A 26,908-nucleotide genomic window follows, 5' to 3' on the forward strand; every position below is an offset into this window, starting at 1 on the left:
ATGTACATTTGAACCTAAAGCATGAAAATCCATGGATACTTACAGATTACAGTTATGTAAAGTAGTCATCAATTTTTGTTCTTGTTGTTTCTTGCAGAGCCTCCACTCAGGACCATCAGCCCAGAACAACCAGCATCTGCTGTGTACAGTGAATCATTCACTGCAGGAATAAGCTCAGCTGCAGTGCTCCTTGCTTTAGTGCTCATCATTGCTGCTGTCATTGGTTTTGTTTATAGCAAACACAGGAAGGCAAGTATCATCGCAGAGCAATTTATCTTAATCTGATTTATGATGACATTAAAAATAGCCATGCATCTTAAAAATAATTCTTCTAATTTACAACAAAATCTTATTACCTAATTTGATGATGGTTAGTTCAAAAACAACAATGAAAACTTTATATCATGTATATTATTTCTGAAATGAGAAGAAACAATTTTTTTTTTCAAATTATATATATATCAAGTTCAATTCACATATCAAAATAACAAAAACGGAAAAATGTCAGAATTTTTTTTATGACAAATGTATTTGAAATGTATTATCTAACTTGGAAAATATGTTGAAATACTCCATTTAATATCTGAGAACACAAACACAAGTTGATTATGTTCACTTGGTTTGCATGGCACCCTGTAATTGTGTTTTTCTGTTGATTTACAGGTAGCTTTTAATGAAGTGCCTCAAGAGATAAACACTGTAGCCTGCAGGTGGCATAGATGCCTAAGTGATAGTTCAATATAATGACTGAATTACTGCAAGCTCATCCAGTGCAGGACTAAGCTGAATGGAATGACAAGATGGGTCGACTACAAGGAGTCAAAATGTCATTTCATTGACCGAGGAATGTTACCACCTGTTTGTTACTTTAGGACTCTTTTAGCATGATTATTTGGGCTTCAAGCATCTTCAAGGATTCACCTGCCATTGTACACTGAAAATACCTACTTTAATTTAGAAATATCCCGAAAATTCTCATAGATCACTAAATGCTAAATTTTTATTTCCTAATTACACTAAATTCATGTTTGTCAAGTTGCCAAACATGTTATTGCAATATTATTGGTCTCTTTTAGTATAATATATAGAATAATATTTCTATAAAACCAAATAAAAAGCACACTAATTTCATTTTGACATTAATTCGTAGCTCTGTTTAAAAAAAAACAACGTATTCATACAGCACATTTTCTTGCCACTAACTTGCTGACAGCTTATAAACAAGAGTCAATCACTTTATCATAGCTTTTTTGATTAGTATGAAAACATTTATTAGATATTAGATCATTGACTGTTAAGCTATTTATTGTTGATATTGTATAAACTGTAATGTAGCATTGCAAGATATTGTATTTTCTTTGCATTCTGATAACAACATTAATTTAAATAACTATTATATAAAATATTTACTCAAAACATCAGGATTCCCAAAACCCTGCAGAGTTCAAATCCCCAACAGTGTTAAAACCTACCTGTGATTTTCTAATGATCCTGAAGACATTGATTAGCATGCTCAGGTGTGTTTGATCTCTGCAGTAAAGTGGATCTCGTGGGCCAGATTTGAGGATCTCTGAATTATAGTATTACTTAAGACTATGGATTTTGTTAGACTGCTCTCAAATAAGACATTTACCACAGTTTTTTTTTTTTTATTTGCATAATCATACAACAAAATGTCTTCACAGCCCTACAGGACAGGTTAAAACTGAATATGCAAAATTGTCAATTGAATGGATTGGAAGAAACAAAAAGTTGAAAGATAAAAAAAATAAATAAAACACTTTTTAAAAAAAATCATTTTAAATGTTTTGGCTATGTGTGTTGGCCAAACTGATTCTTGTAACATACACACATGCAAAAATTTGCATCTTATTAAGTGTCGCTAATTATCATTAGATGTGAAGTGTGCTAATTAACAACATGAAACAGGACAAAAATACTATTTTTTGTTAACTAGTTCATTCTAAAGCCCCATACATAAATATACAAAACATACAAGTATAAAAATTCCATTTTGTCTAATAACAAAACAGATTACAGAAGGCCTCCTCGTTATAACAGAAATTATTTTTTTCAGAGTATATACTGTATTCTAAATATGTGATACTCTAGCTTATTTGTTGTTTTTGTCAGATAGAAACTGGTTCACGGTTATAAAATACAACAGAACCAAAATACCGGTACTTTTTTTAGAGTGAAATGGGAGAAGGCAATTATACCAGATCTCACAAAGGTATCATCAGCACACAGAAGAAGCAGTCCTTTTCTGAGCTGAGCAGAAGATCAAATGCTTGATAAGAAATCCAACAGTGGGAAGACAGGACCAGAGCCTCAGAGACGCCACAGTGATCCAGACAAAATGAAAAAGAAGAGAGCTGTTCGTAAACATCTTCTTTCCCATCAAATGTCATTGCCTGTGGAGACACTGAAGCTACACAGAAGTTATTGTTGCAGAAAGACAGTTTTGTTTTAAATGTAGTTTTGTACCTTCCTGTCGTGGGCAGATCTCTTTCATGTGAAGATGGACAGTCTTATTGTTCACTGGATTCACAGCTGTACAGCTGTAGGTCTCTGGATCATTATAATGGAGCTCTAATGCTAAACTGAGGTTGATGCTGAGATCAGGATTGCTGGTCTGGTTCGACATTACACCTCCTTTATACCACGAGATGAACACGCCTCGATAATTTTTCACTGAGAAGAACACAGAGCACATTTCCTGTGATGTACCTGAAAGAAATGAAAAATGCTTACATTTTCACTACTATAATAATTTACAACAAGAGTCCAACAAACTACATCATATCAAAACTACACGAAGGGACATAATGTTTTATGCATTGTTGTATAAGTCCTAGAAGCTTATTTATGCCATGGAATAAGGATAAAGTAGAGTTTTTTTTATTATTATTATTTTAAGTATATATCTCACATATGTTTTTTTAGTATTCTGACTGTAGATCTCAAAATTCTTTTTCAGTGTTGTGTTTGTATATCTATATTGTTTTTGCTTTTCGTTTTGTTTTGTTTTTTTAGACAACTGGCTGCATGCATATGTAGAATTCAGAGAAAAACAAATCAGAATTGCGAAAAATTGAATTGTGAGACATAAATTGGCAATTGTGAGGAAAAAGTCTGAATTGTGAGATAAAATGTAGCATTAGAATTTTACTCCATGGCAGAAATACATTTCCATGGTAAACTATTATTTCAGTTAGAGTTCATAAAGACAGACCTGTAGATTGGTGCACACTAACTGATGAGCTGCTGCTGATGGCAGGTACAGAGACAGATGCTTCTTGACAAAAGGAAACATGAACATCAAGAGGCCAATACTCCAGTGAAATAATATCTATGGTACCAAATCTAATCAACTATTTTCCTAACATTTCCATGTTATTTTTCAGAAGTGGCTGCAGCTGTAACTTACCGTGCTGAGGTGAGTGTATTAGTAATGGTTAAGGCTTCATACAGTCCAGATTCATTAGTCCTGATGTCCGTGATGATTAATATTCCTGTTTGTCGGTCTAACTGCACTCTGCCTGTGAATATCATGTCATAATGAGTGTAAATTCTCCCTTGATGCATCTGTGCGACACAAGTGCTTTGTCTGCCACTTTCAAAAGTCCACAGTATCTGAACATCTTCCTTTAGATCATGGACTGCTGGATGCAGATTGAGAACACCTCCCTCCATCACTTTAACTGTTTCAATGCCACCTCTCCACCCACTGGAACAATATGAAAACAGGTTTATAATACAGGTAAACACTAATGTGGGTTTGACAGTTGATGGTTTCTAAAAACCTGTTGAATTTCAATGTTTCAGACAGTATTGCATGCAAAAGACAGAAGTTGTTTCCTTAAAGAATGTAACCAACAGCAGAAATGAAACTTTTTAATGCAAAATTTGGCAAGAAATTAAAAACATTTTAAATCTTTCTTTCTCTTTATCTTTGCATCATGGCCATGGGAAGTAGGGGTGCTGCATGTGCTGCAACAACAACATAACAAAATTGACTTCTGTCATGTTTTTTTTCTGATCTGTGGATGTTACGCGACAACAAGAGATGGACTTCCACTATTGCTGATTTATTCTAAATTCAACTAAAAACAATGACTACAACAAAGTACAGTCAGAACATTCATACGGTATACTGTATATTGTTATAGCTTAGATTTGTTTTGAATTGTGTATATTTACTAAAGATGAAGCAATTCAAAACTCAACTGAGCAGATGGACTTGTGAGGAAGTGACCAGCAATGAAATCAGTTACATGGCTTCCACCAAACGATATGGCAGTGTGTGAGTGCTATACTGAAAACTGACTTTCAAACAACCATCCACTCACCTTTATAACTGAGGGACGACACGACAATACTAGAACAGAGATTACAAAACTACTAGGCCTATATTTATTAAATTAAAATGAATTTGTTATTTTTTTGTATCTTTTTATTATTGAATGTCATAAATAAATAAATAGTTCTAATATTATGAAAGGAAATAATATACTTAATATAATTAATTAAATACATAAACACGCTGTAGTATTACTTCTTAAAATAAATAAATTTTCTGCTGTTTTCTATTGATTTACCAGAAAAAGTCGAAGGGGCAGAAAACAGTGGCTGAGCGCAAAGAGGGTGCAAAATAGTGCCATGACATGAATGGATCGTGAATGGATTTTATCTTTCGTTCGTGAGAAGTGTAGCCTACTCTAAACTGAAATACACATAAGTCCCACAAAAACATACTAACAAAACACACTAAAGCTTGTGAGGCATTTTTGTCATATAGAATCAGAGCTGCAGTCACCTCTATAACTCTAACGTTATGTCATCAGGGGCGTTGCACAAGATCCCGAGCCCTATGCATAGGCAGTCCTGATGGGCCCCCATGCCCCCAACCATGAAAATATCCAGGTAAAATAAAATATATTCCAGACTTCTCAAGAGCCATCTCTTCCATATAGAACCAGATAATCAGTAACCTCTATAACCCCAACCCTACACCACTGCATGTGAGGCATTTTTGTCATATAGAATCAGAGCTGCAGTCACATCTATAACTCTAACCCCACCTCATAGCTTAATTGGCTGGAGCCAGAGCCAATGGTATAAGTCTTTGCGCGAGGAGACCCCGCCCCATTTTGGAGGTTCTGCCCACTTTTGGAGTACACGCCCCATTTTGGAGATCTTCGGTCTCCAGTTAAATCTACTAAAGCGCCACGCGCGTTGGGAATAGACTAAGATAGTTTATCCGGTTATACAACAATATAAAGTTGTTTTCCAAGACACCAAATATGACACTCTTCATTGTAGTAACGTGTTGGATTGGTAAGTTTCGTGCCGGTCTGAACAGAAGTTACTCTCATGGGTTAATTTATAGCCTACTTGTTGTTACATTTGATTTGAGGATAGGTCAGCTTTTATCACACAGTGTGTGTGTGTGTATATATATATATATATATATATATATATATATATATATATATATATATATATATATTTTATAATGAATACTTTTTAAGGCATTGCTGTTGGTGCTGCGGTTGCTGCTGCCGCTGGTGTTGAAGATGTTGATGAGACTGAGTCACGTACGGTGCCTGAAGAAGGGAACCTGACCATCTCTATTCACATTGAGAAATGGGACGAAGACCCTCAGGTTTTGGTGACCCGTCTCAAAGGAGGCTCCTCGCAGGAACGGATAGCTCAGATGATCTGTCATAACGGAGTCTGTGAGCACGAGAGCTGGAGATCCAGGGTTTCTCTCATATCTGATGGACAGAATGTATCTCTGATCCTGATGAACCTCAGCTACAATCAAACAGGACTTTACAAGATCTGCAAACTGAGCAGTAGGCATCCGGAAAACAAGATTTACAACGTTACCGTTTATTATGGTAAGTATTACACTAGCATGTTGTATTGCCTTGATCTCATGAAATCAGCTTCAGCAGTTGCATCATCATAATTTTACAGTATAGCAAGAGTAGCCTAGCCTACAGCAGCATATATTTAGCCAGTTACGAGAAATAAGTAGTCTGTTTATTTTGAGGTTATTCTGACTTATGCGGCATTTAAAAACTTTGGGAAAGCATAGTCTAATAAATCTACATATCGCAAAGAACATATTTTGTTTTTCTCCGTTAAGCAGAACCAGCACTTTAGCCACGGTATGCTATTAAGCTATTAAAAATGAAGGTAGATATTTGTTCGCAATTAACCGCATAAGTAAAGAAGAAAGTTATTCAACACAATCAATGACTGAACTCAAGTGACCTGTGGGTGGACCGAACTTGTCACATCATGTTGCGTCGTAACCTTGCGTCATGATGAGGGGGCGTGCGTGAGCGCGGAACTGACAGAGAACACCGAATTTAAGCTAACCCAAGTCTTTGGGATAATGTACTACAGTAGGCCTGCTTATGGTTATGTTGTTCTGTACAACAGATTGCGAAAATTGTATGTAACAAAATATAACGCAATAAAAAGCGAAATATAACTGTCGTCATGAACTGGAAAAGGAAAGTTGAAAGGACAATATTTCCGGTAAGCTATGGATGGATTCATCGATTGGATTGCTTTTTTCGTCTTCGTGTTATTATGGTGATTTAAAACGGGTTTTTACATTTTTAGATGCCACTGACCCTCAAACATCCTCATAAGGGACAACTCACAACTCTGAATGATTTACAAGAAAAAAAATTTTCCTGTTCACTGTACTGTACTGTTAGATGTATGATGTTTGTTTGTTTTATGTAGTAATGTTGGTCACTTTATTTAAATTAAATAATTGATGTTATTTTATTTTCTTATTTATTTATTTTCTCAAAACTTTTCAACAGTTCCCCTAGAACTCTTACCTTGTGCATATAAGCACTTTAACCTATATCGAAAAAAAAATACATGTACATTTATTACAGTTATTTGTAAGAATTCACTCACAGTTTTTGTTCTTTTTGTCCCTTATAGAGCCTCCACTCAGTACCATCATCCCAGAAAAAATAGCTTCTGCCACGAGCAGTGAATTTACTGCAGGAATAAGTGCAGCTGTAGTGGGCCTCGCTTTAGGGGTCATCATTGGCACTGTCATTTACAGGAAACACAAAAAGGCAAGTATCATAATTGCAGAGTAATTCGTCTTAACCTGTTGAAGAAGAACATTGAAAATAGCATCTTGAAACAAAAGCTGATTTGCAAAAAAAGGCCTAATATTACAGAATTTCATGATGCTGCATTAAAAATATCAATAAAAATGTTCCATTATGTACATTTGTATCAAATGTCAAAAGTTTTAATGACAAAAATATTTACAATTATTATTTAACTTATAGTCAGCATAGAATTGGAAACATGTTCAAATACTCCATTTAATTTCAGAGACCTTTACACAAACACTGCTTTATTTAAAATAATAAAAGCTTTTTTTTCACAAAATCTACAATTTTCTGTTGCTGTTTGGATGCAGTAAAACATAAAACACCTGGCCCATGTTTCTTTATAGTTCTAACCTTGAAATCAGTCTTCAGGCTCATTCATACATGTGAAAACAAGAATAATGTCTTCTGTAGTAAGAAACAAGTACTGGATTTTATCCAGCAAATATAATGCAGGTTTTATTGTGCAATGACAATGGAATGGTTTGATATTATAAACCTAACATAGTTATAGTTTATACTTTGGCATCTACAGTACATCATTATTTTCACTTGATTTGCATGGCATCCTGTAATTATGTTTTTCTATCGACTTTCAGGCAAATTCTGAGAGAGAAGAGATAGACACTGAAGCTTACTTATAATTACTGTATTATTGCAAGCTCATCCAGTGCAGGACTAAGCTGACTGGAATAACAAGACGGGTCGACTGTAAGGAATCAAAATGTTGTTTCATTCACTGAGGAATGTAACCACTGGTGCTGCCACTGGGACACTGGTGCTGATTTCCCAAGAGATCCCAGGAGATTCTGCTGCCTTTGATAAGATGATGCTTATGGCTCCAAGCACTGAAGATTGTCCACCAGATGGAGCCAAAGGGTTAGAAATCCTGTTTAATCTAATAGTTTTGCATCAGAATGGATGGCTAAATAACAGTTGATTTATTTGTAGCACAACTGTACACTAACAATAGCTCCTTTGGTATTGTTATATTGTTAATATTTCTGTAAAAGCACATTTCACATAAAAAGCAGACTAATTTCTTAATAGCATTAGAAGCCATGTAAGTATTCAATCAGATACTGTGGCACATTCTCTTGTCAATAACTTGTCATTAAAAATGACAGCGCAATAGTCAATCGCTTTATTGTAGCTTTTGTGATCTCTGAATAGTAAGCTAATTCTGTTTTTCTGTTTTCATCAACTTAATCTCCAGTGCTCTGAAAAGCAATTATACCACTAAATTATTAATATTTGACCCTGGAGCACAAAAGCAGTCATAAGCCAATAATACAAATAGCCAATAATACACTGTATGGGTCAAAATGATCGGATTTTCTTTTATGCCAAAAATCATTTGGATATTAAGTAAAAATCATGTTCCATGAAGATATTTTGTAAATTTCCTACCTTAAATGTATCAAAAATTTGATTAGTAATATGCATTGCTATGAACTTGATTTGGACAAGTTTAAAGAAAATATTTTGAAGAAGGTGGTTATACTTTCTTCATCATTTTTTTACTTTCATCATTCTTTCTTTCATCAACTTTTTGATGTTTTTGCACCCTCAGATTTCGGATTTTCAAATAGTTGTATCTCGGCCAAATATTGTCCGATCCTAACAAACCATACATCAATGGAAAGCTTATTTATTCAGCAGATGATGCATAATCAGTTAAAAAAAACTGACCCTTATGACTTGTTTTGTGGTCCAAGGTCACACATAAGCTGTTGAGTTTAGACCAAGATGATCCTCACTTGAGGCTTTATTTATTATTGTTTCTTTATGAATTGTGAATGGTATTGTAATGAATTTTCTATTCACTTTTCATTTTGTTTATTTTAATTCTATTTAAAATATAAAAAATATCCAACTAAAAACAAATACATCACAATTACAATAAACTCAAACCATTCCCATACTTACAACATACATTATTCGCATTCGCAAAAACTGATTCTGGTGATGTAACGACAGAAGGTAAACATACACAGAGAAAAACGTGCCTCTCATAGAAGAAATGGTCAGATTTTGTATTAGTGTCCATAACTATCATTGGTTTTGAGATTTGCTACTTAACTAAATAAAAGTACAATGTACAAAAAAAAAAAAAAAAAAAATACAAATATAACATGGGCACTAACCAATAAGTTAAGAAACTATTTTTACCTTAAAATTACTTTCATTTTTTTCATTGTCAAATTAAATAATATATTATTGCATACAATAGACCACATAGACAGAGAACTTCTGTTATTGTTATAATACTAAATATAAAGTCAAACCAAAAATTATTCAGACACCAGATATAATTTTTGATATTTTTTTACTAGTGGGTGCAGGACACTATAGTATCATGTAAAACCCAAAAATACACAATACAGTGGACTTCCAGTAAATTTGATTTGACACTTTGACACTATGACACATTATACCCAAATATTCTTCATACAGTGGACTACCTGTAAATTTGATTTGACACTTTGACCTGAGCATGTTTTTTTTACAAACCTTTCTATCAATTTTATCTGAAAATTGTGATAAAAAATAAACAGTGATAATGTGACGCTGTCTGAATAAATTTTGGTTTGACTAATTCATTTTTTGTTAACAAGATGAATTTGTTCTGACTTTGTTGTTGAGTTGTTGTCATATTTTATTACCATTTTCTAAACTATAGCAAATAAACTGTGATAATGTTAGAAATGTTAAAGGTGTCTGAAATGTTTTGTTTGACTGTATGATACTACTGTACACATTTCAGAGCTTTTTTGTTGTCTTTGTTAGATAGAAACTGTTTCCCAGTTATAAAATACAACAGAACCGAAATCTGTTTTTTAAGAGTGAAAATGTAAAGGGCAATTACACCAAATCCCACAAAAGTATCATCAGCACACAGAAGCAGCAGTTCTTTTCTGAGCTGAGCAGAAGATCAAATGCTCGATAAGAAATCCAACAGTAGCGATTCCCGCCAGACCAGACAGAACCAGACGAACCAGAGCCTCAGTGACACCACAGTGATCCTGACAACCTAAAAGAGAAGGGAGATGTTCATGAACGTTTTCTGTCTCATCAAATGTCTTTGTGAAAACGCTGCACAGTGTTCATTTTGGCAGAGGGTTCTGTGTTAAATGTAGTTTGAGTTCTCGTACCTTCCTGTCGTGGGCAGATCTCCTTCATGTGAAGATGGACAGTCTTATTGTTCACTGGATTCACAGCTGTACAGCTGTAGGTCTCTGGATCATTATAATGAAGCTCTAATGCTAAACTGAGGTTGATGCTGAGATCAGGATTGCTGGTCTGGTTCAACATTACACCTCCTTTATACCACGAGATAGACACGTCTCGATCATTTTTCACAGAGCAAACCAAAGAGCAGGTCTCCTCTGTTTCCTGGGATTTACCTGAAAGAAATGAAAGACACTGACATTTCTACTGCTATCATAATTTACAAAAAACTACACAATTTACAGAATTGCGAGATGCTATTGCAAGTTATAAACTCACAATTCTAAGAAAAAAGGATAAATCATAAACTCACAATTGAGAGAAAAAAGTCAGAATTCTAAGCTACAAAAGTCCACAGAAAATTGTATTATTTCATACAGAAATCATAAAGACAGACCTGAAGATTGGTGAACACTAACTGATGAGCTGCTGCTGATGGCTGGTTCAGAGACAGGTGCTTTATGACAAAAGGAAACATGCACATCACCTTAATTAAAGATGCCAGTATTGCATTGCAATACACAATATGGAACCAAATCTAATCAATGATTATCCTACGATTTCCATGTTATTTTTCAATAGAGGCTGCAGCTGTAACTTACCATAAACATGAACTTTGTATCTCCGTCCTGTGATGCCTGCACTGATGACGATTAAGGCTTCATACAGTCCAGATTCATTAGTCCTGATGTCCATGATGGTTAAAATTCCAGTTCTTTGGTCTAACTGCACTCTGCCTGTGAATCTCATGTCATAATGAGTGTAAATTCTCCCTTGATGCATCTGTGCGACACGAGTATTTTCTCTGCCACTTTCAAACGTCCACATTATCTGAACATCTCCCTTTAGATCTTCAAGTCCAGGATGCAGATTGAGAACACCTCCCTCCAACACTTTAACTGTTGCAATGTCATTAACCTCTCCACCCACTGAAACTACATGAAAACAAGTGAAACATACAGGTAAACACATTAGTAATATGGTATTTACAAGGACAGTTTCTAAACACCTGTTGAATTTCAGTGGTTTGATGTTCTGGGCAACCAACAGTTCACCACATGTGGTCTACACACCAAACAAACCTGTGTTTAATATAGCCTGGGTCATATGATGAAACAGATGTGAATTATTTTATCTACATAAAGCAGTGCATGGTTGTCTGAACCATTTCATATTGGATTTGTTAAAATCTCCCAAAATCCATTGCAGCATGCATAAGCATGTGATTACTGTTTTATGATTAGTGTTTTTGCAACTGACCTTTGCAATGACGTTTAAACTGCTGTTGATTTTATCACTATCAATTATCTGTTGTGTGGTGATGATAAAAACTCATTTGCTGATTGTCACTGTCATTGAGGTTTGTGTGTTAAGTGTTGTGGTTGAGCACAACCATAGATCCAAGATCATTCAGAGACTGTAGAGATCATTTTAAATGTCTTAACCAGATTTAAGCTTGAAGTGTGATATAGTGGCTAAAAAATCAAAACTGCCTGACATACAAACAACTGATTGAACGATGATAAGGTTTTGAAATAATGACAAGATCTTTGATTTCTTCATTTAATGGATGTTTGTTTCGTAGCACTAGCAGGTCTGCGGTTTGACAGAACATGATTTAAAAAGGGGTAAAGGAAAACGCTTTGTGGTTTCACACAATGCTGCATGTGAAGGACAGGTTTTGTTTCTTTATCTTGAAAAGTGAAACCAACAGCAGAAATGAAAATATGCCACACTTTAAACAGACACATAAACAGATGATACATAGGCTATTTGTAAGAATTTACAAAAAAATATTCAAATTCAAATTTAATGTCTTTTTTCTTTCTTTCTTTCTTTCTTTCTTTCTTTCTTTCTTTCTATCTTTCTTTCTTTCTCAGCAGGAAATGGTTATGACATCAATTATACCGTTATGTCAATGTTTCTAATTTGTTGGTGTCAAGATATCAAGAAATATTGCCACAACTTGATTTCACAGCTGATTTATTCTAAATTTGACTGTAAAACAATGACTAAAAAGAACAGTCTGAACATTCATATACTGTATATTGTTAAAGATTAGATTTGTTATGAATTGTGTATATTTACTTTTTGTATTGAGGACAATATAATTGCATCTGCTTAACCTTAGAACACAATTAAAATATACATATAATGTGTTATCTTACCTTCCACGCAGATTAAATATAAGATGAATAGCCACATACTAATGAATGTGTTTGTTGATATTGCGTTGAGTTGTTGTTCTCTCGATGATGCCCCTGAAACTCAGCTGAGCAGATGGACTTGTGAGGAAGTGACCTGCAATACAATCAGTTACATGGCTTCAACCACAAGATGGCAGTGCTGTACTGAAAAATGACTCTCAAACGCATTTCCACTCACCTTTATAATTTTTTCCAACTCATAAAAAAATGCATATGTGCATTAATCTGTTGGGGGCACCGAACAGGTAGACAGATGTGCTGGAAACATAATTAACTGGTTTTTGTTTTGTTTTTTATTTTTCATTAGGAATTAATTCCACTGGATTTTTTTTTTGTGTTTCTGCTTACTTTATCAACTTTATCATTATTTAATAATTAAACACCTTAACAAAAAAAAAAAAAAAAAAGTGCGCGAGGAAGTGACGTGGCGTGTACTGATGTACTTCTACTGTACATCACTGCAGCTCAGTGTTGCCAAGTCCGAGGTTTCCCCTCGGATTGGGCTACTTTAACACTGTTGCCGCGGGTTGTTTTTCATGTCCGCGGGTTTAAGCAACCCCAATAACGTGATATTTAGCCCCTAAAATGCGAATTTTACCAGGGGAACCCCACCAAAAACGTGTGTTTTACCCCACCGGTACGCGATTTTTACCGGGGGATGCCCCCTCGAAACGTAATTGGGCTAGTTTTGGGCGAGGTTTGAGTAGAAATTGGGCGGGGTTTTTTTGTAAAAACCTAGCAACCCTGCTGCAGCTTGAAGGATTATTGGCGTTTTGGAGTAGAGGCCGTGAATGGATTTTATCGTTTGCGTTCGTTCGTGAGTAAATCTTTACTGAAACACAAAGCCCCACCAAGATGTGCTAACGATATTTGAAAAACATGGGCGGTAGCGAGGCTGACTGTTTTTAAATGATGACTCTACAAGTGTTATGCTTGTGACGTAACGTTGTCACATCGAAAATCATTCAGAGCTATTTTTATAGTTTCTGTTGTTGTTGTTTTTTTCTCTCTCTCTCTCTCTCTCTCAGTAGAGTATACCTAGATCACTATGAGTTATGTCTATACAATATTCTGTTCTTATAACATCTGGTTTAAGACAGACTGCCCACTTTTTTTTCAAACTAAACTCAATGCCATTACATTTGTAAAACTGATAAATCAATCGACAATGTTTTTCTAGTAGCACTCATTTAAGCAGTCTGCTAAAGTGAACTAAGTTAAAAAATAATAATAATAATAATCAATGAATCAGTGACATTACAGGAAGCCCACAGGACAACTTTTGGGATATTTTTAAGTATTTTTTTTTTCTTGGAGACAATGGGGGCATTTTAGTTTTATGTCCAGTAATATTTACATAACATAATGGCTACGAAACATTTGAATTTAGTGATGGCAAATGCATTGGTTCTTGTGTGTTTTGTAAGTGATCTTAATATGGCAGGTTTGAATATGTCCAAAGGTGAATGGGATTCGAGGGTTATTTCAGATAGCTGGTGTGCATGACTGCTCCCGTCTTCTGATTCATTGAATGCCATTTCAATGCAGATTGCTCTTTCATAAATTTTAGATGGTTAATGTTCAAATGCACAGGTAGAACTGCAGACATTGGGTTTAGAGGTATACACTATTCGGGTTGTGACATTAAAATGTTATTGCATTATGGTTTTCTAGAATGAAACACATTTGTTATTGACACAGCTGTTACAGTAGACCACAATCGATAAAACATACTAGCACACCAAACTAAATGACTGGAAAATATGTAAATTGTGCAGAAACCTGAACTCTCTAATCTTTTGTTTTCATTGCATGTTGGTTGTTTTCAGGGGTCTGACTTCAATTGGAGCATTACATGCAAGCCCAAACTCATGTGAATCAATCAGCCCAAATGCAGGATGATTTCATTTGCCGTTTGGTTGATGTGAAAGTAGATCTTGTGAGTAAGAGGCACATGTTCATTAAATATTTCCCTTTATTGATATATTTTAATATTTATTTAAGAAATCTAAATATAATATGCATAATGAACATATAATGAGCTACATGTTACTGGTATTCAGAAAACAGTATGTTTACGTCAAAGTACAGCAGATCTGCTACATCGTTTATACGCTACCAGACAGGCTTTTGCAAGTGGATTAAATGGGATATTTTCCCCAAAAATAAAATTCTATCATTTACCCAACTTCACGTCATTTCAAATCTGTATGTTTCTTTCTGTCTAAAAATATCTGTTGTAAAAAAATAAATCTAATTTTGTCTCTTTAACTTTGTGTTAGATCACATCTAATATTTCTCAAAAGAACAGCAGTATTTGTTTGTCTAATGCTTTTTGAGACACCAACTTATGGGAAGTGCCTTTAGCAAAAGGGGAGTTTTCCAACTCTTTTGAGATAGAGGAAAGGATGCACAAACCCTGTCATGAGCCCAAGACACAATGCCCCAGACCAGGACAAAAGAAACCTCTTTAAATCTATAAGGTAATAAAGCACAAGAGAAATAATCATAGGGCCGTACATAAGCACTGCAGATGCCAGCACAATCCGAATGATCCGAAAAGCCTTGAGTTTGTCTTGGTTCGTTGCCTCTTTCCTCTTGAAGTCGTCACCAGGTCTAGGTCGCTTTAGAGCCTTCAGGACCATCAAGCAGCTGAACACTTTGATACTCAAAAAAACAACCAGTTCTGGCAAAACTAATTGATGAAGTTCAATGATGTTCACTGAAACCATAAAGCTTGAGATAACTATCAGAATCCATCCGATGATGGATATTGCGATTCTGTATTTCATGGGTTTGAGCTTTAAGAAGGTCACAGGATGGAGAACCCCTACATAACGCTCCACACAAGTGCAGCTCTGAAACAGAGGACGACCGACTAACAGCAACAGACATGGAAAGTATATGCCAAACTTGCAATGAGTACAATTAAAGAAATACTGCTGTATGATAAAAACATAAGAAGAGCAGAAGACGACCTCAACGAGTGCCGCATTGAAGATGAAGATTTCGGTCGACTGTCCCTGAATCATCTCTTTCACACTCAGCCACAGGATGTAACAGTTTGCCGGTAGACTGAGAACCATGTTGATGCTGAGAGAGACGGCGATAAAATAGGTGGGTATAATGTAGCACGAGCTGGAGTTAGCTGAGAAAATTGATGGTGTGCATGTTGAAGTGTTTGTTTGGTCCCACGTCACCATGTTTTAATCTATAAGAAAACAATGAAAATTGGAGGAAGAGATTAGTGTAGAAGAAAATAAGTGTAAACATTAAAAAAAAAGATCTAAAGAATGGTATCTCACACGAAAGTGTTCTTAGGTTTTTAAACACCGACACGTCCAAAGCACACTGCCAACTGTGCTACTGTGGCTTCTATTCAGCTGACTAAAGGTGGAGCTGATTGTGGTTTGCTTTAAATGCTGCAGAGCTGATTAATAATTCAGATGTATGATTTATTGAGGAGTTTCAGACTTTTTGATCAGTTTTGCATTGATGCAATATTCAAATTCTGTTTTTTTGTTTTTTTAACATGAGAAATGCACGTCAGGCATGCAAATGGATGGCAGTTTATTCCAACCACACTTCTATTTGTAAAGTTGATTAATTTTTACTGTGTTAAAAGTAAAAATTATGAATTTACATTATATTCAGAACACTACAAAACAGACAAATGTTGTGATTTTTGCTTTCGAAACAATATTTCCTTACTTTGCATTCATAAATACAGTGTTCTGCTTGAGCACATACAGTATATGCAACAGTTGCGTAGCATTTCACTTGTTTTATGACAACAGCATTTTAGATGGCAGTGAAATTTCACAACTCTCAACCCAATTTTGATACCACAGCAAACACTACTATCTTAACTAATTTAAAGTTCAAATATTAAAGAGAAAAAGTTTTTAATCCTTGCGAAAGTTATTTGGTCAAAAGCAGTGAGTACTTCTCTTTTTATTTTGTTGTTTGATTGACATTAATAACACAGACAGCAACAGGTTTATTAGGCTGCTGTCACTTTAAGACCTATTTCACTGGTCCAATAAACTGATACATAGGCCATGCCTTTTCTTTCTCAACTCTTTTTCGTTAATTTAAAATTAAATATAAATAGTGCAAAATGTTGCAAACGAACTCAATGTTTCCAGGACATTGGGTGTTTATTATTTTGGGCCTCGCACCAAGTTCTTATACTGGCCTGAAAGCATTTTCCCAGTTTCTGTGCTTTCTTCCATTTCGTAATGGTAAGCCCATACTGTTCAGTTCTCATACTAGATTTAGGCATGCTGCATTCTGATTGGTTCTAATTGGACACAGTCATGCCTTCTCGTTTCATGATTTTATTATAATTTCATTCATTTGCACAGCCCTTGTACAAAATATTCATAACTAATTTTTGCAGCAGAACTGTTATTTGAGGAGATTTCATTTTTAAATCTTGTGCATGTTTTTTCATGCTGAAAATTCTAAATGATATCTGACTCCACGTGAACTAACAGAATAAGACCTCACAAGCATAAGTAGAAACAGTTAATTTATTCATATATGACAAGATTCTCATAGGTCTCAACATTGTGAAGTTTATCACTGGCAAAATCTATCAGTATCTTTCTTTGTCCTGGCAGCTTTGGTGTGAACTGCACTTTGGCGGTGACAAACTCTTTAGGACCAACTGTTCCAACCCTGTTAAGAAGAAAAAAAAAACCTGTTACAGCTATGCAACTTTTGCACATTAATTATTTTATATTTTGTATAAAATTAGATGCAAATGTTTTGACAGTGTCAAAAAACACTTCAGTTTTGGTGTTCTAGATGTAACGGCATATAACATAACATACTAACAAATATTGTAATTTTTAATGTTTAGAGTTTTAATAAACAACACAACTCTAAACTGGCAATAGTATCATAAGTATCTGAAATAACATAAAAAAAATCTAAAATGTGATCTTTTTAAATGTCATTTCTCAAAAGCAGCAAACAGTACATGCTTCAAAATGATGATGTTCCCAAGTGGTTGCTATGATGCTCTGTTGCTAGGTGGATGTACGGATAGGGATTTGAGGAAATGCACACAAATTGCTGATTGATCATGCATAAGAAGCTTAAAGATGGCATGCTCTTAGTGAATTTACCTCTTTTTGTGTACAAAGTAAATACTGCTTTGATTGTAAAAAAAAGATGTCTAATTACTTTCTAGCTAGCTACTTTCTATGATTAAGTTGTAGTTTTAACTAATTTTAGAGTAGTCTGGGAGGCTACAATTTTGAAGTAACTTCCGCAACACTGTGTTGCTTATACTGATATGTTGTACAGACACATTACCACTGCTGAAGTTTTTCATCTGTCTTTCAATTCGATCATGTGATGAGTTGAAATGACACCAGGTATGTCCACAGGAGAAATGAGGGAATGTATTTTCACACCCCGGTCCGGAGTGATCGGGTGACTTACTCATGAGTGATGGGTTTGCCGTCGGTCAAGTTGGCACCATGTATAGTGAACACACAGTTCTCCAAGGGCTCTGGAAGTGGATTCTGCAGTGCTAAATCTGCCACCAGGTTCTGGCCCACTTTTGGCACACCCAGGATCTGCAGGGGACCAAAATCACACCTTATTAGAGTAGTGAGTCTTTCTTACAGTACATTGATTCATATTAATTGTTTATTGGTTGTTTCACTCCAGTGAGCAATTCGAGGCTCTTTAGGGATTAAAAAAAAAAAAAAAAACCTAACCAAATTTTTCATAATAACAGTAAGTTAATTTTGTCAAGTCAGCATACTATAAATGTAAATTGTAGAGAGAAGTTGATGTTTACATTGACAATTATTTCAGGGTCATCCAGTATGATGGTCTTCTTTGCTCTGTAGAAATCACGTGTCTCTGCATCGATGAGTAAAGCCAACAGTTTGATCATCCTGTCTTGAGTTATGGCTTTGCTGTATTCTGCATATTCCAGTCGAAGGGTTACTCTACCCCCTGAAACATAAAACACGATGAGACAGTTACCTTTTTTAATATACACTCTTATTGGCATAGATAGTTCCATGAAGAACCTTTAACATCCATGGAGCTTTCCATTCCACAAAAGGTTCTTAATAGTGGAAGAACGTTCTTTAGATTTTTTAAATGTTCTTCACACTAAGAAAAATAGTTCTTTTAGAAACTGCTCACTGAATGGTTCTTTTGGGAACCAAAAATTGTTCTTCTATAGTATTGCTATTTATATATGAGTTTATATGCATGTCCAAAGTATACAGTTAGTTGAAAACTTAAGGAACCAGGCTCACCTTCAGTCGAAGCCAAATTCATCTCTGTAAACTCGCCCAATCCACAGGTTTCTCCAAGTTTGCCATTGTAAGACACTGCTTGGGCGTAGAACATTACCCGACAAGACTTCGTAACCATGGTGTTGTTTTTGAGCTCTGCGTAGACATCAAAATCAGAGCCGATCTGCATGTCCGGGGTCACTTTAATTTTGATGTGTAAACCAGGCTCCTCTCCTGCCTGTGCTAGTTTGTTGTGATGATTTGCCTTCTCATAAACCCTTCTCTCTTCTTCAGAACCTGAACAGAAGACAGCATTTATCATGATTGGAGCACTGAAATATGTTAATATTTGCCAGATAATATTAATCTTCTTACCCTACTGAAACAAACAGAAACTGTCATGTTTTGGATGTTGGTGTCTCTATCTGGCTTTTTAACTAGCCTCAACAATAAGTATTTTGCTAATATACCAGCTACTGTATCATAAACAAACTTGTACCAGCATATAATCATGCTGTTGTTTTTAGGGCCTTTAGAAATAATAAGAGTTTAAGAGGATAGACGCTCCTACGAAAACCTACAATTAAGGGGCTTGCTCGGTGGTATAATAGTTATAATCATAGTTTATGGATTTTCCTTTTGGCAACTGAATTTGCATCCAACCTAGATCCTTAACCATGAATGAATGAATGGCTCCCTACCCTCTGGATACTTGTAGTTGTGTGTAATGTCCTCTCTCTCATCTCGACCCACTGCTTTGGTGCTGATGGATTTCCCAACCTCCGTAGTGGATCCGCCCATCTTAAACACCCTTCCATCTCTCAGTTTGATGTACTCCACCACATCAGCGTTCACCTCGGCGTAAACGAACGGGACATCATATTTGAAAGTGAGCTCGCCCTCTTTAATGGCTCTCACGGGGACTGGACCACAACAGAAGACGCCTGGCAGAAGAAGGACAGCAGGACTGAGGTACTCCTTCATTGACTCTACTTCTCCACTTCTATCAGGCATTGATTATTGGCTCACCTTCACTCCTATGCTGAGGTGTTGGGTCGCTTGCTTGCCAGCCCTCGTACCCTAGCGACAGATCTGGACGTGTCATCCAGTTCTCCACCCAAACATGGAAGTTCCTAAGGCAGAGCAAAGTACATTTTTTTTTTTTAAATTTGCATTACATTATTAATAATAAAAGTTCCAAAAGGGTTTTTTGCAGCAGTGCTATAATAAAACTATTTTGGGTTCCACAAAGAACCTTTCAGCGAACAACTGTTCTTAAAAAAGAACATTTTAAAAATATGAAGAACCTTTTCCCACTATAAGGAACCTATTGTGCATTGGAAAGGTTCGAATGGATGTTCTTCATCTAAGGTTTTCCATGGAACCAAAGAAAGTTTAATTTTGGCTTTACAATGCATACCATATAGAGTCGTCAGCAATGTTCTCATCAAATTCGTTGTAGAAACGCTCCATTACTAGGTCTCCATTGCTGTCACGTGCTGATCCATAGTTGGTGACAACTCTGCATGGGATTCCCAGAGCTCTGGACACTGGAACATCAATCAAACACAAAATCAAGATATGGTTTTATCATATCTGAGATAATATGTGAAAATGTTTGGGAGCAGTCTATATAATTGGGACATAATAAGAATTGGCATTTAAAAGGTATGCATGATTCCCCAAAAAAGTGAAGGTTATGAGCCAGGTTTATTATTGTTAACTAAAACTACACTGTAAAAAAAAATCTGTGACATTTAATGTAAAATTGGTTGCCAGAACTTCACCGTAAAAAATATGGTAGCAACATTTTAGGTTTTACAGACTTATCAGACATATAAATAATAATAATAATAATAATAATAATAATAATAATAATGTTGTTTAGTTCCTCCAACGCAATGAGAAAAAAATATTGTATTCATTCATATAATATTAGATATTTGAATTATAATATATTAAATATTTTAAGAATTTAAATAGTTATTTAATAATAACAATAATATAAAATATTAAATTAGTATTATTGTTTAGCTGTTGCACATGCTCCAACACAATGAGCAAAAAGCCAGAAATAAATGTTTTTATTGTTTAAAATTATATAATATTAAATATTTAAAGTATATGACACGTCTAATCATTTAAGTAATTTAATAATATAAAAGTCTAAATTATTGTTGTTGTTTAGCTGTTGAACATGCTCCAATACACTGAGAAAAAGACAAAAATGAATCCGTTTTTATAGTTTTAAATTATGTAATATTTAAATAGTTTGAAGTATTTAAAGTTAATATTAAGATTAAGAACTGATGTAATGTTAAACCAGCATACTGAAGTACTAATATCTGTTTTGAACCAACCACCAAAAACTGGTGGTGATGAGAAAGTCACGTGATGAACCAAAGCTCATCACAAACGGCTTTTCTATGAGCTGAGGAGGGCAATACTTATATATAGAAGGTGCACAGTCTCATTCACAAACACTAATCCCCATCATGGTGACACACATGATACTGAAATAATGCAATAAACATACATTTAATAACATTAGATGTCAAATTAAACCCTAATGTACACAACTGATAAGAAAAAAATTAAGAAGAAACGATATTTCAACAAAAAAACATCAAATATGAAGTGTCATGCAGGGAATTCTGGGAGTGTCAATTTACGGTTTGTCACTGTAAATTATGCAACAATTTTCATTTCCAAAAACATTTATTCGCTGAATATAGTATGGGAACTGTTAACCAGTAAACAAGTTTATACAGTAGCATTTTTACAGTCTTTTACTGTTCAAATCACAATCATTTTTTAAAGTGTACAAACATTTAAAACATTTATTTTACTTAAACTTTAACTGAAATAAAATAAAACATTAAAAAAAAATTCATTTAAGTCTAATCACTTAGTTACCAAGGCAACATTTCTCATTTTCATTTACTTTATTTACTAAAATAATTAAAAGTAATATAATAACTATATAGACATATTTAATAAAAAAAAAAACACAAAATTAGTGAAACTGTGAAAACTGATGTTATTATATATATATATATATATATATATATATATATATAATACAGTTATGGAATTCCCCAAAATTTAAAATAACTTTTATATATATATATATATATAATACAGTTATGGAATTCCCCAACTTTTATTATAAAGATTCCTTGTGTGGAATATTCAGAGTCTTTTCATTTCTGGTCTATATTTAAAATACCCCAAGCTAGAAAACAGACCACATTGGACAAATAAAATTAACAAACCTCTGTTTACTATTGAGTTTTCCATGCTGTTGAAAAATATCTTTCTGCTAATTAGTTGAATGACTATTAATTGGCTTGTGATAATTATTGCAGAAGGTAATGACTCACCTGTGCAGGCAACAGCTGCGAACACCCAGCACTGTCCGTAACGCACCGCCCTGCAGCCGTCATTACTCCACTGCCGGAGGATGGAGCAGCTGTCCTTCCATACGGTGGGCTTCACACCGTCCTCATAGTCATCTGACCAGTTACCCACCAGAACTCCTTTATCACCTAGACTGTTGATCTGGACGGTACAAAACAACATGGCAGTGAGTTTCACACTCGAAAGCAACTCTCACATTTTCTTTAATGCATGTAAACATAATGTTTTTATGCTGCTAGACATATAACTAGATAAGTCTCAAATAAACAGAATTTCATAGTTTTGCTCAATCAGTAAGTAGATTTGAATCTAAACTTCTATTTTTAGTTTCTAATTGTTTTTATTAATTCAAGTGAATAACATTTGAGCTGGTGATAATCAAGCAGAACACTTATAACATTTAAATGAGTAGAACTTCAGTAATATTTGAGGGCTGTGACTAACCATGGCACTGAGGACTCGAGTCACATAAACGGGGTTCCTCCTCTCAGAACAGTCCAGTGCTGCATCACTTATATAGTTTGGACTTTCATCTAAAATCTGCAAACAGATGTCCAGTATGCCAGGCTCGAACTGTGGAAACAGAAACCAAACATGTCAGTGAAGCATAGATCCTTTGGGCATTAATATTGTTTGAATGTTTTATCTGGTTGCTTGGGTATCTAAAAATTATTGTTTTAAAAGAAGGCAAATTAATGTATGAATTTGAGGAAGCTTCTGATGAACATGTTGCTACTGTGACGCAATTATAGAGATATTTTTAGTTGTGGAACCTGTCCAAAGGTCCATGGTAAGACTGTGATACGTTTGGGTATCCCGCGGTAGATCAGCCCATCCTGGGAGAGGACGTATTCCTCCCTCTCAGCTTCACTCGCCAGATACACTGGGTCCTCTGAAACAACCAACACAGATTGAAAATAAATTCAATTTTGAACCTGTTTTTTTGTTCAGTTTTATCGAAAGTGACTTACAACTGACAAAAACACAAATGTAAACAGTATTAGCAATACCACGATTGGCGGTCTAATATATTATGTACATTGTGCCAAGGATGACAAAAAAACGTAATAATCTGAAACACGTATGCAAAAATCCTGTTTTAACACTTAGATATATTAGCTGTTTAGACTGCAAAAAAAAAAAAAAACAACCTTTATGCATAAAGCCAAAGTCATTTTGATTGTTTGTTCCAGTTAATTTAAAGGGATAGTTCACCCAAAAATTAAAATTAAGGTGACACAGAGGAGAAGAATTGAATAAAGTCATTATTTTTGTTTTATTTCTGCACATAAATTATTCTCCTAGCTTCATAAAATTATGTTGAACCACTGACGTCACATGGACTGTTTTAACAATGTCCTTGCTGCCTTTCTGTGCCTTGAACATGTGTTGCTGTCTATGCAAGGACAGAAAGCTCTCGGATTTCATCAAAAATATCTTAATTTGTTTTACGAAGATGAACGAAGGTTTTACGGGTTTGGAACGACATGAGGGTAAGTAATTAATGACAGAATTTTCATTTTTGGGTAAACTGTGCCTTTAAGTGCTTCTCATTATCAGTCACCAATGACAGAACAGCTTACGTTTGCACCAGGGGTTAAAGAGCAGGACAAACTCTCCCAGACCGATTGCTTCTCCCTGATCCAGGATCAGCTTATAGACTCCGATAGGAGCGTTTGGGTGCGAGCACACGGTCAGAGATACAGTGCTGTCAGATGTCTCTGCTGTGGCACTCCAGCTCGATCTGGAGATGAATCTGCTGAGGCTGAATTTGGCTTTGGTTTGTGCCTCCACTGAGGGGATGGGACCTGAAACCCAACAGAAAGACATGAATGGATGAACACAACTATCTGAAATGTGACGTGCACGTTTCGAACCCTTTACATCATGTTTCTAATAATATACTTGTGAATGATCTGATTACTGTGTGCAGCGTTACTGTCGTTCCTCTCAGCACTGTAAATCCTCTAAATACAGGAGCAACTTCACTGTCATGGAACGCCTGTAAATAAACCAACCCTGATTTATTGTAAGTATTTTAACCAAATCATTAACAATGACGATTCCCTTCATTCATTCATTTTTTTTTTTTTTTTTTTTGTGTGTGTGTGTGTGTGTGTATGATTGATTTATCAGTGGCTTCATAACCATTTCATTAATGTAATATTTTTTTTCAGCTGACGTCCCAAAGCCTCTTAGACCTCAGTAGTGGATTCCTATTGTGAAAGGTATAGGTATGAATTGTGGTTGTACTACTACTACTACTATTATTTATGTATTTATTTATTTAGTTATTTTTGTACATATAACTGTACAATTACACTTTTTTATTTTCCCATTGACAGCCAAATATGTGTATTTTATTGTGTGTGTGTGTGTGTGTGTGTAGTGGATTTACAACTTCTAAAGTATAATTATTTAAAAAAAAAAAATAAAAAATTCTGCATGTGTATATATTTTGAAAATTCTAGTATGATATAACAAATTTTTACAATTTATATGCTGTCTTTATTATATAATAATAAATTGTCAATATGTGGCTAGTTCTTTTATGGCCATCAAGGGAAAAGCTATTTTTAGTTTGTCCAGTAGGGACTAATTATTGAAACTAACCAGCTAACCTCTGACCCCTCAACTCCTCTATCCAGGCGGATCATGTTCACTTCACTTTCACTACTCCCATTGATTATCACTGCAGTCATTTGCTTAAAAGTTAAATCTGTCCAACTTTGTTGCATTGCCAGTGGCTGCTTTTACTCGTAATGTTAGGTTGCTTTGGTACCCAATGGTTCATATTTATAAAGTGTGAATAGGATGGAAGTGACTGAGGAACCTGTTTGGGCGATGAAGTTGATATTGTCCCCATTTTGAAAGTGAGTTCCCGGTCGCAGGTGAAGCGTGATGGTGAACGGCAGCCCTCTCCTCACAATCAGTCTGTCTGCACTGTTCTGCAGTGTGTGGTGATCCGTGTTGTTCACCTCACACACCAGATCAATGCGTTCAATCTCCACCACTGTGAAGAGAAGAGACAGAAAAAAACATGCAGTCATTTGTGCTTTGTGCTAATTATACTGCAAAAAAAGTGAGAGAAATGAGTTTCTTCTCAGTATCTCTGTCATGTTTTTCAGTATAAATAACTAAACAATCTTAAATATTAAATATATATTTACTTGAAAAGCGATGAAGTGACTTTATACTTAAAACAAGAAAAATGTCTGCCAGTGGGGTCAGAAAAATAAATTTGATTTCCCTTTAAATTAAGTTTATTTTTCTGACCACACTGGCAGATATTTTCTTATATCTGCTTCTTATAACAACGTATATGATATTATCCCAAGTCATTTTGCTTCTCTAGTAAAAGTATCTTGATTTAAGAATATTTAGATATTTGTACTGGAAAAGAAGATTCTTACTAAGTAGTAAGAAGTAATTCTACTAAGGAAGAACTTGATTTATTTTTTTTTTAACGATTTTAAAATTTTCAATGGCAAAGCACTTGTTAACACATGCACAACATGCTGCTGTTTAAGCATTTCTATTTTTGGCTCATGACCCATAAATTCTTGACCAACATGAGAGGAATCAGAATGAATGGGTTTGCACGCTTCTCAATGCACAGGAACATCATGCACAGCTAGAAACGGATGCAAAAGGGCTCGAAGTCACACTTTAGCACTCTGACCTAAAGGATATGAAGATATTATAAAACAGATAAATACCACAGTCACAACTGATCGTGCAAGATCAGCAACACAGATGTCTATTGTAGAAGGAAAGTATTGAGAATTGAACAGCCTTGAGACAAACATTTTTAAGGTATTGCAATACAATTATCTGTTTGTTTGTTTGTTTGTTTGTTTGTTTGTAAGCAAAGAAACTGTTCTCCATGCTTCAAAAATCAGATTTCTATACATTAAATACACATATACAAAATAATTGACCATGCTTTTGCGTTTCCCATAAATAGTTTCTTGTGCATTTAAATATGCAAATGCATCACAAAAACATGCTTTTATTTGTTTCTAAAGCTGCCCTGAATGCGATCCTACCTTTATCCATGGTCTCCGGTGGTAATGCTCAGCGTGTGACTCGTGTTGGGTGACTTCAGCTGGTGTTGGGGTCACTAGGGAGATATTTCGGGCGTTGCGTCCTAATGTTACGGTGGTGTCAGAGGACGCACTGTAGACTTTGAACCCCCCTGCTCTTATTTATGACAGTTACTGTCTTCCATGACCGATGGCATTAAATCACATTACAGCATGTCATGTTACAAGAGTCTATTTCTGACAAACAGTCTCTGTGGGCTTGTAGAAGCACATTAATTATGATCTCTCTTTTTTTCAGTTTTAAATTTTCATTTTTGTTAATGCAAACAATGCAAACTTAAACATTAGGGAATGTTCCATTTACGAGCATTATGATTTTACTTTTATTTGTTCTCTAAACATTTTGAAACAAGTAGTAGTATGTTTAGAAAATGTTAAATGAACATCCAACTAAAACAATTCCATGAATGATGTACTGTATAGATGACATTTTTGTGCTTTAATGTTTAAAGAGCATTATTAAAGAACAGATAACTTTGAACTTTCGTTCTGGCATTGGGTTGGACATTAAC

General features: G+C 35.0%; 2 protein-coding genes across 3 annotated transcripts; both read right to left on the bottom strand.

Moving 5' to 3' along the window:
• Positions 1–9,589: 9,589 nt before the first annotated feature.
• LOC109048270 (SLAM family member 5-like) lies at positions 9,590–12,769 on the bottom strand. The gene is made up of 5 exons (XM_042750702.1): positions 12,563–12,769; positions 10,997–11,329; positions 10,792–10,851; positions 10,319–10,570; positions 9,590–10,197 (listed from the first exon to the last, which is right to left on the bottom strand). Exons 1-5 carry the CDS (start codon positions 12,597–12,599, stop codon positions 10,055–10,057), a joined length of 825 nt encoding a protein of 274 aa, XP_042606636.1. The 5' UTR covers positions 12,600–12,769; the 3' UTR covers positions 9,590–10,054.
• A 2,845-nt stretch (positions 12,770–15,614) lies between these two features.
• tgm2a (transglutaminase 2, C polypeptide A) lies at positions 15,615–26,495 on the bottom strand. 2 transcript variants are annotated; one of them, XM_042750916.1, is made up of 13 exons: positions 26,340–26,495; positions 25,124–25,303; positions 23,874–24,098; positions 23,064–23,182; positions 22,735–22,863; positions 22,254–22,431; positions 20,291–20,420; positions 19,900–20,003; positions 19,572–19,814; positions 18,892–19,167; positions 18,420–18,580; positions 18,056–18,192; positions 15,615–15,812 (listed from the first exon to the last, which is right to left on the bottom strand). In XM_042750916.1, the coding sequence occupies exons 1-13, from the start codon at positions 26,347–26,349 to the stop codon at positions 15,746–15,748; spliced, it is 1,959 nt and encodes a 652-aa protein (XP_042606850.1). In that variant the 5' UTR covers positions 26,350–26,495; the 3' UTR covers positions 15,615–15,745. The 2 variants fall into 2 exon arrangements, with proteins under 2 accessions (XP_042606850.1, XP_042606849.1); XM_042750915.1 differs by lacking the exon at positions 15,615–15,812 and adding an exon at positions 17,123–17,284.
• Positions 26,496–26,908: the final 413 nt, after the last annotated feature.

This window comes from Cyprinus carpio, chromosome B23, assembly GCF_018340385.1.
Source record: "Cyprinus carpio isolate SPL01 chromosome B23, ASM1834038v1, whole genome shotgun sequence".
In the NCBI taxonomy this organism is placed as follows: Eukaryota; Metazoa; Chordata; class Actinopteri; order Cypriniformes; family Cyprinidae; genus Cyprinus; species Cyprinus carpio.